The 13646-nt window shown below is 40.0% G+C and overlaps 1 protein-coding gene across 2 annotated transcripts in view; it reads left to right on the plus strand.

Annotated features, from left to right (window-relative positions):
• The first annotated feature begins 6930 nt into the window (after window positions 1–6930).
• The window catches only part of slc25a26 (solute carrier family 25 member 26), a 37645-nt gene continuing 30929 nt past the window's right edge, over window positions 6931–13646 (plus strand). Inside the window, exons 1-3 of one of the 2 annotated variants that reach the window (XM_064305173.1) lie at window positions 6931–7108; window positions 10007–10163; window positions 10655–10764. In XM_064305173.1, the coding sequence (XP_064161243.1) occupies window positions 7076–7108; window positions 10007–10163; window positions 10655–10764 (300 nt within the window). In that variant the 5' untranslated portion in view covers window positions 6931–7075. The remainder of the gene's footprint in view (window positions 7109–10006; window positions 10164–10654; window positions 10765–13646) is intronic. The other variant, XM_064305172.1, reaches the window with a different exon arrangement.

Raw genomic sequence — 13646 nt, forward strand, 5'->3', positions numbered from 1 at the left:
TTAAAGTGTATTATTTATATTTTCTCATACCCAATTAAATAGCTGATTATTAGATATAAAGTAGGAACTGATAATATATGCATAATGATTTATATGTGTAAAAATATATACTGTCATTTCTTCTGAGATAATTGACTATTGCATGGAAATTATATAGTCTGGATAATGTGTAGTGTATATAAGCAGGTCACTGGCTCTCAGCAGCAGACAGTAGGTGGGTGTATTTGAATGGGCAGGTCATTGTATAACTGATGTGCTGATTATTTTGTTTTGTATATGGATATAAATGTTTGTATAATGGTTGGGGGCACTTTTGTAAATAAAACACCCCACTTGGGTTGCACGAGTTTGAGTCTCATCTCCAAAGTTCACTGTAAAATCTGTCGACCGAACATCCTTGTAACACAGCACAACTATTGTGACATCAAGGTTTCAACAATCTAGGCTTAGTGCTGAAAGACTGCCATGAATACTATGCAACTACCTTGTGGCAAAGGGGGGCCTGAAAAGAACAATTTCTGTCCTGTCTTCATTGAATTGAAGAAGGTGGTTGCCATCCAACATTTAATGTCAGAGTGACACGGTAGTAAAGCTGGGTTTTCAGGGCACAAAAAACTGAAATGAAATCAGATGACACATCTTCTGATCATCTCCCCAAGGGAGCATGTACAGGAAATAAGTGTTGGGCCAAGGACTGATCCCTGAGGTACTCTGTAGTGGATGTGTGCAGACATTGCGTAACCATAGAGACTGCAAATGGTCTGTAAGAATAATGCCAAATGAGATATCCTGACCAGTTTCTAGCTGGGTTATAAGGATATTGCAATCTAGTGTCACATGCAGCACAAAGGTCCAAGAGGACAAGAAATGCACATATTCATTACTTCATGTAGAGCTATATCTGTGGTATGGGCAGGACAGAAACCTGATTGGAATGCTTCAAAAGGTTTGTTCCAGGACCCAGAAGCTTTCAGTTGGTGGAAGACAGCTTTCTGTAGAACTTTTGATAAAAAGAGGAGTTTAGAGATAGGCCAGTAGTTAGAAGGAAAAGATGGTTCCAGACTAGGCTTTTAAAGAAGGTGTTGACCACGGCATTTTTAAATTGATCCGGGACACAGCCCAGGGACATTGTTCTCGTTTAATAAATTATTGTAACAGTAACTGCATTGTATTGTATTATAATAGTTACTTTTTTTGTATTTTGGTGCAAAATTGGAACCTTAGAATACAACAATTTGGCACTGGACTTGGTGTGCTTTACATGCAGACAATTTAAGGACCGATATTAAACAAATCCGTGCTGCAATTTCGTGCCACACCAGAGTGAAACAGCTTTAAACCTGCAGTTTTGCAGGTTTGGGCTTAAGACTCTGAATGTGAACTGGCTTCCTGAAACCAGAAATCCTGGGTTTATTATAATGTCAACAAACTAACTAGGCTAACACAGTTAGCCACGTACATGAAACAGAGCCCAGGTATGAATTTAAAAAATGCATCAACGAATCTGCTAGCAGTCAAAGGGTTGATGGCATGAGGGCATTTCTTTTTCACATCTGTTGTTCAGCCTATATGACAGTACAAGGTCAAGCATGCGGCCTTGTTTGTGTCTGGGCCCTGCGGCATGCAGCATAAAGCTAAATGAATCTAATAGATTTTAAAACTATTGAAAAAAATGTTTTAGGACAGCAGACAAAAATGAGAAGCGTATCATAGATTGGCATTGATAACAAGTCAGAACATTCTTCAGTAGTTTAACTGTTTGTCTTTGGTGGCTGGTATACTGAAACACAGAGTAGAATGAGATGTTATTTAGGTAGAAAATTAGGGATTCAAAGGGCGCAATCTCCACACATCCATCATGACCCTGAGACCTGGATTTCCGGAGACAAGAAGAGTCAGGGGGTGTGGTTGCATTTAGGACACAATAATTGTCAGGTTGTCAAGACAATTAAGATAACAATTGTCAAGATAATTATGTCAGTATTGCAGGAGTTAATAAAATCATTGCAGATAAAAGATTTGTTGGTCAGCGACCTGACATTCAACTCAATTTTTACAGTGGTCGAGTGGCAGCATTAAAGTGGGTGACTATGAGAATATGATTGGACTGGTTTATTCTAGACGGAAGCTGATTTTTTCTTTCTTTGGGTAGGAAATTGTGCTGGTTATAGGGGCCAGTGCAACAGGAGCAGAGTTTCCTACTGCACAGACATATCAGGCTCTGAGGCAAGGATTATTCAAATGCACCTGTGACACTAAGAAAGACTTAAGCTCTTGGAAAAATATATCATACTTCATTATGTAGCTCCAAATTGTTATTAATGGAGAGCTGCCCCCCCTGCACACAATTACACTTCTCCAAACCTGTAAATCTCACTGAAGCCTTGTCTGCGTTATCCAGTTCATATATGACCTGCAGGCGCACCACCACTCTGTTGAAGCTTTTACACCATATTTAATGATGTATGTCGCTTTTTTTAGCACAAAAGTGATGTTTGCTAAAGACAGAACACTGTCTGACCCATGTGCCACAAATAATTAGAGCTCATGTCACTGAACAGTTATATGTGTTCTCTCTGCTTTACAATTAATTGCAGTTGCAATCTAATTGCTTTTAGCAAAAAAAACAAAAAAACTAAAGAAACAAAATAAACTGGCAGTTAATGACCCATGCACTATTTCTGTCCAAATGTGTTTATAAAAAGAGAAATAGAATGGCAATGTCAAGCAAAAGTGCAAAATAAACATGGCAGAATGAATGAATACCTGTTCAGGGGACACTCAGTGACATGCATAATTATAAATCTTGAGGGAAATTGTTGTTGGGGACCACCATGACATATAGGTTACGGGGTTTTGGCAGATAGATCCTCAAATAAAAACGCAGCGGCGCATGTGAACACGCACCCTTTGTAGCCTGTACCTGGCAGCCACATAGGCCGGCCCCGCGGGACGTGCCGCTTTGCATTCGATAACCCCTACCCCTCCCACCCATCAAAAACTTGCCACTTGGTGCCGGCTGTTATTACAATGAATTGTGTGTGAAGTTTCCTGCCTAATCCTCCGCTCTTTGCCCTTCATTTTTCAAAGACAGCCTGCAGGCTAGAATTGGCCTTCGCTGACTCGTGGCTGACAGTGAGTAAGTTCCCCTCTCCGCGGTTTACTTTTATCTCTGAGATCATACTTTGAGCGGGTCAAGATCAATGGCGCTCTCTGCTAATCTTCCGGGACTCAGGGTGATTCTGATTGACCTTACGCTTGCTTAACGTACTTTGCTACCCAGATTGCTTGCAGAGGATTCAATTTTTTCTCTTCGTCATTTTACCAGAGCAGCTCTGCAGATAGTAATCTGCTGTTTAATATAAATGCACAGTGCAAGTAATATGAAATATGATTTGTTTTGATTCCCATATATCCAGATGCACTGCATGTTTATCATCTTAAAAATACATTTGGGCAAGTATGGTAAGTACAGTATCTTATTTTGCATTGAGTATATGCATATGTGGCCCAGATGGATATTCACATCCTAATATTTTCCCAGTGTGTTTAAAATCTTCACTGTAGAGTGCATGTGCACTTCAAAAGGGAGGCGGGACTGCGTCTCCTCATAAAACATGAGTCTTCGTTACATTAATTACAGTACTGCTAAATGCCTGCAATGTAATGTAATGTTATGTACTCATTTCAAATGCTTGTTGCCTGCTTTTAAGCTCAGTACATGATGAATCCACAAGAGGGAGACAAACATTAGATGTGAAACCACATTTCAGTAGTTAAACATCAAGCCTAAAAAAAATTTTTTCTTCAAACTCATCTTTAAGTCATATCTTTGTGAATATGCCACAAGAAAAGCTCATCCACACATTAATCTAAATATAACAGCAAAATATGAATGGGTTAATCAGCAGTTTCAGGTTTACTATAGGTTAAGCCCTATTGGAAAGAAAATAACATTTTGTGCATTGGGGAACACAAAAAGTTGTTCAAAGCCAGGCACCAGAGCGTTGTATTTCCAAAATGCATGTAATGACATGAAGCCAAAAACTCAGCTTTATATTCTCTGCTGTGCTCTAGGGTTATGTGACTCGCTCTCTCTCTCTCTCTCACACACACACACACACACACACAACAAATGTAGACAACATGGAAGATAACAAGATATGACAAAATGATAGATTACCCACTCACTTCATTGATTAGACTGGAGGATGCAAACATGACTGCAGCACACTGACAAAAATCAATCCTAGCCATAAAATGAAATCAATCCTGCAGAAATTGACCAATCTGAGGGAAGCACTATTCTTAGGCAATGAACAATAATATAATTAGTATTATAATCACATTCAAGGGAAGACAACATAAAACCTTTAGAGGTCATACATGTCCAGGATAAACTCACATGTTCTTCATGCTTCAGGGAATTTTAGGGATATATTAAATATTTATTATATCATTTATCATGTATTTCCCCCTTTCAAGTTTTCATTCTAATATTTTAATCACCAAAGGTTATCAATAACCTGCAGTTGCAACATCAAATGTGTAACGGAAATTCAATATAACTGGTTTAAATTAGAATTTTAATTGAAACATAAAATGACTTTTTCCTCTAACATTCTGTGAAATTCACTTGGGAAAATAGTCTATCAGTTTTGACAAATTTATTGACATATTTATTATTTCATTGGCTGACTAATATAGAGAACAATGACTTCATTGTACCTTGACTTAAAGATGTAATGTACAGAGGAAATATACAATCTACTCTCGCCACAGCTTTGAATGTGATAAGGATGAGATTCAACTTTTATTCACTTGAATAACTTACATACATCTACAGTTAGCAAAATGTAATTTTGTAATAATTGTAAGGGAAACAAACTATCAACTTATGATTCTTGAAACTATTAACATTTCGCTGATGGAATTAAACTTGTATATTTGAATTCGAAATGTGTCCATTCTTTTACTGAGATAAAGTCCTTCACACCATGTCCTTTACAGAGGTGAAAGAAAATAGGAATATTTGACTACAGTTGCAATAAAACAGAATAATGATGACACAGATGCCCACACACAAATGTTCAGCAGGCTTTCCGAGAACGAGTAACGGCGGACCGGAGAAGCGCACTGGAAACAGATGCTTTCAGCGTACTGCAGAATGGACAGGCTGAGACAGAAGTCAATTCCTCCCACAGCTGGGTCCCAGCGGCCAATGGGATCCCTCCGAGCGACATATCAACAAGATGAATGTTTGGCGGGGAGCGTCAAACAGCGCGCGCTCATTTCAGACATCATTGCAGCTTGGATGAATAAAGGGTTGTGCCCCCCTTAATGGGGAACTGCTGCTCCTGTGACAGGGGGCCATAAATAACAGAGCCCGCAATGCCACAGAGTGCATTTGGACATGGCACGGGCTCGGTGAAAAATAGAGCAGACCGCAGACTTTCACGTCCTGGGATTGCAGAGCAATGAGAGGAATGCATAAAATACCGTTTTATGGTACAGGAAAACGGGTCCTCAGAAATACACAACCTGTTCAGAAAACATGCTACATGTAAATAAGGGACTGTCGACAGGAGGTGTACCTTGTGGGGGTGCTTTCAATATGACCCAGGGGAGTAATTGCCCAGATCGTCTCTCCATCTGTCTACAGTACCTGTATAAATGAATGTTCAGACCACCTCAAACAGGATCGCTTGAATATGGAATTGAACATGGAGTTTGAATAGACTGATCATGCCCGCGATGCTTTCACAGTGCTTTAAGACTTTGCCTTGTCTACAGGTGTTGACAAAAATCACATGATGAAAGTATTTGTCTGTAAATGGAAAACACTTAGAAATTCTTTGCAGCAAGAAACAAACAACTGAGAATAAGAGAGAGACTGCACAAGGATATGATAAGTCATGTTTTTGTTAATTGGAGATTCCAGTTAGCCTGGTAGTAAGAAAAATAATGAAAGAACAAACCCAAAACGTACAGGCTTCTCATGGCCGAAAAATATCACAAACAACTGGACCTTGATTTTCGTGAGTTTGCCAAGAGAATACACAAACACCTTCAGCAAATTCCCAACAAGAACAGATAAGACAGAATGAAAACTCAGAGTACAGATAATAGAGTGAAGAAAAACCCAGAAATACTCAGACACTGTGATCTCTCACTGTGAGGTGTATTTTCCTTATGTAGGATTTCAGATGCTGGTAGACTCTATACGCCACAAAAACAGTGGATTCAATTCATTTGTTTTTATATACCTATGCAATAGGGTTTGATTTTTTTCAAGAGCTAAAATAAGCATAATCCATGTGTAATATATTACTATGGCTAATGTTGAATCATTTATTCAATTTAAAATGGAGGGGTAGCCCTATTGCTCAACATGAAAGGTACTTTTTCATGTACGACAATATGCTGTATAATTTAAATACAATTATTTTAAATAAATAAAAATATGTTTGATTTGTTATAATCTCAGAGAATCGCCAACTGATGGCGCTGTGCGATTACATTATGCTGCGCATAACCTACTCAGATGGATTACTCACAGTTGATGTGAAAACTATAACAAAGAAACTCCGGTGCATCCCTATGGTTTATCCTCTAACCAGCTGAAGCATATGGAAACGAGTCTCTAACCACAATTATTATCACATAGCCTAGACTATTGTCTCATGATCAAACGACGGACACCAAAACATCTTATATCTTGTCGAACACAGATAATTATATCATCAGTGTCACACTGATTTTGACATCTACAGTGGCAGATAATGCACTAAACAGATCGACCTATATTTTAAGTGCAGGCAGTCCATTCGGGCCATTCAAAATCCAGCGCATTAACAGCAGTTTGAGGCTACCGATCCTAACTGCACAGAGATTGGCTAAAAAGTGGCCCGCATATTACGTGACCAATACGTCACCAGGAAGTAGTCAGTCAGACAAGATGGCCGCGTCCTTGATAAACATGTTATATATTTGAAGTTCGATTTGGAAGCATGGACCACAATGTGAACCGGCATGTAAATGATTTTTGAGAAAGTAGCTACGAGTCGAGATTAATATGGAGAGAAGAGAATTCACAGCATCGCTTGTGGTAATTCTCCGATTACTGCAGACCTTTCTATTTTGATCTAACATTGTATAATCTGAAACTGCAAACATCTCTGTGTCGATTTAGCTAGCTAATATAGATAGATAGAGTAGGCTTCCTATAGGCGCATGAACACCGAATTTCTTGGACTGTAAATGTAAACAGTCGATCTTATTCATTGAATTACTAGCTTGCAAAACCCGCAATTCATGTTAATTTTAATAATTCGAACATATATTACCCCAGCTGGTTAAGCCGTAATATCTAAGAGTATAATTTCGCGGCTGTCCTGACCAACAACAGTATTTGCTTCCCCTAAACGAATTAACCTTTTGGGATGACTATACAAGCAAAGATAATCTATCTGCACCGTAACGCAGTGTCGACATTAGCAACGTTTTAGTCGGCATTAAAAAAGCAGACACCACAAAAAAGTGTTCTTTTTCAGAAAAACTAATAAATATGAACGCAAGGAAATTTTACCAATCCTTGTCGATGTCGTGCGTTTCGTCAGTCCGTTTTCTGTGCCGCAGTGACGAAACATTGGGTGATTAATGAAACTGGTTGCAATTTTCTTAAATTCTCACCTGAAGTTAAAGCATGCATAAAACTAATCAGCGATGCCACCACTAAGCTGTTCTGCATAGTTTTTTAATGCAATCAATTTTCTGTGTTTTGCTTTTATTATTAAATAGAAACCCACACTTTGTAAATGCTGATAAATGTGTATTATATGTGTATTTGTAATACATGCATTTAATGTTGTCTGTCTGCTTTGTCATGCTTATACTGTTGTGTATTCATGTTTATTTATTTGCGTTTTTGTTGTTGCTACGGTCTGCTTGGAGACCGCAGATACAGATTATCAGAGACCTAACTCTTGTGCTATGTTATCAACGTTATTTTTCAAAGTTATGTTAGGCCTAAATATTTCAGCATGTTGTTCAGTTGCCCCTTTGAAATACAACATAAAGTGACTGGTATCTTAAAATTTGCAAACTTTTTATAGTCATTGTAAGTGGCTAATGTGTGCTGAATTTCACCTTTCTTTTGAAAAGACTTAGGCCTAATGTTGAATATTATTGCTTACACAAACTACATTTGCCACTTGTGTAGACCTATAAATACAGTATTGTGATGTACTATAGCACAGGAGTTCCCAAACTGTGGGCCAAAGGAGACCCATGAGGTTCTCGGGAAAAAAATAAAAACATAATTTCCATATTTTCAATACATCCTTCCTTTGATACATTGTGACCATTATAATTAAATGTTTATGTGTTATTAGCCAAATGCCTCCTGTAGATCCATGTTGTAATGCTGTAACAAAGAAAATTGCCTATTGAATTGCATGCAACTAGTGGGTGTTAGGTAATGGTGGGAAAATGTCAACATTGTGTTGAGGTGTTGAGTCATTTTAGATGTAAAACGTTTTTGAACCCCTGTTGTAACTTACATTCTGCATTAGTGACTTTTGAATATACTCTGCTGTCTCACTGGCTTATTCAGTATATGAAGGTTATTGGAATTAATAAAACAGTGCAATTAACAATATTGCGTTCTAGTCAAGCCTTGCTTTTTAATTATTTCAATGAAAACATTTCTAAACGCAGTGTATCTGTCATTTTACAAAGCATTTATCACAGTATGCTTCCCAGTATGCATCAGCCTAATAATAGTCCATATAGCACATTGAAAGTTAGGAAAACCTTAAAATGAGCCCTGTACTTATTGGGTACACAGTTGCTTATGGCCAGAAACTTGATTTATGGATTTTATCACTGCCCCTAACTAGCTACAAGGTACCAATGTATGCAGAACAAGACAGGCTACCTTCTAGTTACCAGGTTGCAGACTTTACTCTAAAACCACACAAATCACCAATTTTAGCATGTGGTATGGGTTCCACTTGTTGTCTTCAGAGGTGTTAGCTCCAACAAAACTCATATTTATACTGATTTCTTTGGTCATGATAGTGGTTTGTATGTGTAAATACTTTTTACATTTTACATGTGTAAACGCTTTGTAAATGTCCCTTAGTCTGCTCTCTGTCATGAGCAGGGCATCGGTGAGAAAACAGCTTTGACAGATGCCGACAGCTAGTGTGACAGTGCTGTCGTCACTTGTTGTCAGTAACTGACAATAATTTTGGATCTCCAAACAGCATCGGGGTTTGATTTGGGATTGAAATATGTTTAATGTACTCGCAAGATATTGATTAACATTTTACAATATCATTACAAGCAAATATTTTGGATAAATATGGAATTGAAGTGCCAACGAACTAGGCTGTTCATGTGCATAATGTGAACATTCTCCTCTAAATTTGTCTCTGTAATATCCTCCGAAGCACTGAGAAATATACATACAAATTGAGGCTCACCTGTTCTATTCAGTACCACCCACTTTTCTCGCGTTTCATATCGCCTATGCTCCATGCATGTGTAGAAGTTTACACGGTGTTTTTTGTGTAAGATAGTTTTCTTGTGTTTTTACTTGCAAATTCGTATCAATCTGGGTCTGTCTATCCAACTGCCTGAATGGATAATATGTCAGACATAAGCAGATAAACACATAGATCATAATAACGACGAAGAGCTGTGGAACCCACTATTGATCGGCATTCAAAAATGACTTGGCAATCAGATAATGGACTTGATGTAAGAGCTGGTTCAACTAGAACAGAACTGATTGATGAAAAATATGGGGATTCAGATTTTTTCCAATGGTGTGTGCGCTTGTGTGTGTGTGTATGTGTGTGTATACGTTTGCGTGTGCCTGTGTGCGTGTGCGCATTTGTGTGTGTGTGTGTATGCGTTTGCGTGTGCCTGCGAGCGTGTGCGCGTTTGTGTGTGTGTGTGTGTCTGCCTGACTGTGGATGTGTGTCTTTTCTGAGGACAGGCCGGGGGCTGTGCGGGGATGTGTGTGGACCTCACCCTCTTCCCCCTGGACACCATCAAGACCAGGCTGCAGAGCCAGCAGGGCTTCTACAGGGCTGGGGGCTTCCGTGGCATCTATGCAGGCGTCCCTTCAGCTGCGGTGGGGTCCTTCCCCAACGGTGAGTCATCAAAACCTGAATCTGGTCTTTTAAGGCCCTAAACACTGTCTGGCAGAACACGCGCCATTCACCAAACCCAGGGCATGCTTTTCTGTTACCAACTACAACAGACAGATAAAAGTCAGTGCTGGAAACCGAGGGTCAAAATTTCAAATATAAACAAATTTTATTGAATGCCTTTCCATCAATATGCACTAATTCTTCATTATTATTTCGAAGTGAGTGAAAGCAGTTACACCCTGTGCTTGATTATATATACTGTATCAAACACAATTTCCATTTGAATCATGTACTGTATCCTTTAAAGCAGAGAGGGCAGCTTCACTTTGTTTTAGCCTTGTGCAGAGTGCATGTAGGGCATCTGGAGGGGCGACACCAATTTCTACCCACAGTCTCATTCGGAGCCCCCCTCTGCGCCAGCTTATCCCGGTTATTAATCACTGCGGTCTTGACTAATTGGTTCTAAACCCAACGGTTCTGCTTGGTTTCAGCCGCCGCCTTCTTTGTCACCTATGAGTGCGTCAAGTCCCTGCTCGGCGTCTCCTCGGCCTCCTACATGGCACCTGTCACTCACATGGCCGCCGCCTCCTTGGGAGAAATCGTAGGTCTTTTTTTTTGCCTATTTTTTGTTTCTCTCTTTTTTTTTTTAAACATCTGCGCATTTGGGTCAAAAGGAGCAAGCGTGCCTGTTTACATAATTGGTAAAAACGGTTTGGGCTCAAGCTTGGGCCCGGTGGGGTGACTCCCGGACCCCGGGTTTCCTAACATTTCTCTACCAGCTGGGTAAATAAGATCTCATTACGCTGTATTGACTTAACTGTTTTCTCTGCGTGGCCCGAGACTGCCTCAGTTTTGTCAGGGGATTTTGGCTTTAAAGCCGAGCGGAGGAGCACAATTTCCTTCTGTGGTACGGCATTAATAGCTCACAGGCCTGGAATTCCTTGTTCTTTTGCCCAGACTGTGCGAAATAGTATGGAATGATAAGGTTTAGTCTTACTGCAGCTGGTGAACAAAAGAATTTACACGTTCATGCTTTTTTAGATTTTGTTGCATATGCCATTGTTTTGGGTTTAATTTATCACTTTTTTAAATTGCACGTATTCACATCTAAACTTGTGCGTTTACATATCCATATAATATAAATGCAAGTATGCCAAAGTGCTCTCCAGCTGCTTTCAAGAGTTGTTATAGGCCCTCTGTTCAGCTGGATGATATATACTTGAGCACTAAAGTTGCATTAATGTGGCTTCTTTCCCTTTTCCCTGCTCTGCTTTGTATTCATATTGGTGTCAGTAGCTGAGCACTTTCTCAAAGTGAACTAGGGTTCAAGCATAGTCGCTGAAGGTCTCCAATGCCTCGTTTGGAGAGGTGAGGGTGAGGTCAGCGCTATCTTTAACCCCTCCTCCCGCCATGGATTTGTGCACATCAAAAGAGGCGTGCATTCGGCAGGGCTTGGGCACAATACCAGGGAATTGTGGGTACTTGTTCTCTAACTCAAAGGCTGTAATCTCAGGCTTATCCGTGAAAGCCCTTCCTCAGGGCAGCCCAGAGAGAAAGAAGAGGAAAATATTGTCAGAGTTATGTAACTGCTCAAGATGTCTTCTTTTCCCAACATTTTCACAGCTTAATTAGAGCTGATTACTATGAAGTCTTACAAGAATGCTTCCCTGTCAGGTCTCGAGGCATGTTTCTACTTTACATGTCTCATTTACTCAAGTAATTGATATACAGCGTTTCTCGTGTATACAGTTAAACTTTTATTAAATTGGCCTAATTCTAATTATTGCATGCTTCAGTTGGTTGGTTTGATAATGAATGCTCCTTCTACATTATTGTCATTATTTCTGCCTGATGTAGGCACCCTTTATGTTTTCTAAAGAACATGCTCTGAAATGACTACATACTTGGTTTAATCTCAAAGTGATAGGGGTGTCAGAAGTACTTGGGTATCTATGTGTAAACATTGAGCTTGAAGTGAGAGTCTAATGTCATTGACAATCTGGCTTCATTTCCACAGAAGTGAGGAGTAATATTTGCCACAGGAACAAGATGCACATTCAAACCCAGAGTTTCAAACTGTCTCACCGAATGTAGCATCTAAACATCCCACACCATCCGTTGGACTGTTGTTCTAGTCACGCTTAGTTTTGTTTTTTTAGCCACTGTAAGTAATGTCTGTGTGTGTGTGTGTGTGCGCGCGCTTGTTCTTTTCTTTTTTTTCTTTTCATGGCATCATCATTGTAATGGTTTTTGAGCACCTGTGAAATGGTGCGATATAGCTTCCGAAAAATGTGCTCTTTTCCCATTTCATCCTCAAATTGAGGAGAAATTGAGGCTGAGCAGAAGGTGGCGTGTCCTGAGCTGCTGGCGGTGGGGAGATTGCACACACCGACAGCGCTGCCCCCTCTCTCTGTCCCTGCCCGTCTCCCACACCGCCAGAGCCGCCAGAGGGAATACAAATCAGACCCCTTTTCATTCACACATAATGGAATCCCTTTCTCCCTTCTTTCCATTCTTTCTTCCTCCGTTTCCCTCTCCCCTACAGCTTAACACCTTCCTCGGGCCCCTGTTAGGGAAGAGCAGGCTCCAGCCAGCTTGCGGCTTTCTCCTACCTTGCGGTGGTCTCAGTGACCTCAGGCCAGACCCTGTAAGAGAGCTTCACAAAGGACCCAGTGTGCACTCGGAGGGGGTCTGCATTAGTGTAGAGCATCTCTCTTCCTCTACGTGCTCTTGGTTTTTATATTACATGTCATTTGTGTGCAGATAAATTAAAAAAATCTATCAGTAAATTACTTTTTGGATTTTCTATGTACTGTTAAAGGTAAGGGGGCCTTTTGAACACTTTCATGCCGCTTTAACAACAGTTAAACTGTTCAGTAAAATGAAAAACAAATGCCTTCACCTGGCATGTAATGATCTTTGCCAAGTTCTTTGAGCTTTATCTTGCAGCAATCCTGCACGTTTTTCATTAATAAATATCATATTTCACGCAATGTAATTGTATATTATGCCTTTTCCTCTGTTTAACTCCTCAAAATGCTGCTAGGAAATGCAAAACTCAAGCCCTATATCCTTATATTTAAATCGGTGGTAACCAGCTCCTCTGCGATTGTGATCGCAGCGCTGTCTGTCGCTAGCTGCCGTAGCGCATCATGACATCATCGGCGGAGAGGCGACTAGGTCTGACCACCGCCTGTCAGCCAGTTGCTTCATTTAAGTAGCATTTTGTCAGCTCCCTTTCCGCAGCAATGTTTTCAAACAGAGAGCTGCTGCATCCCCGTTCCTTTTAACCTTTGTGAGAAAATAGGGAGGGAAAAAAAGCTCCATTGTTTTGCGAAAGTGTCTCCCTTAAAGAATGTGTAAGCTGATGGCGGTTGTCAGGGGCGAACAGGTTGTTATCCCACCATTATATCAGATTTATCTTCATTCCCTTTCGCCCGACGTTTGCTCTGAGAGCTCATTTGTCAAGTTGAAGGAATGGTT

This window comes from Anguilla rostrata, chromosome 13 (genome assembly GCF_018555375.3).
Source record: "Anguilla rostrata isolate EN2019 chromosome 13, ASM1855537v3, whole genome shotgun sequence".
Taxonomy (NCBI): domain Eukaryota; kingdom Metazoa; phylum Chordata; class Actinopteri; order Anguilliformes; family Anguillidae; genus Anguilla; species Anguilla rostrata.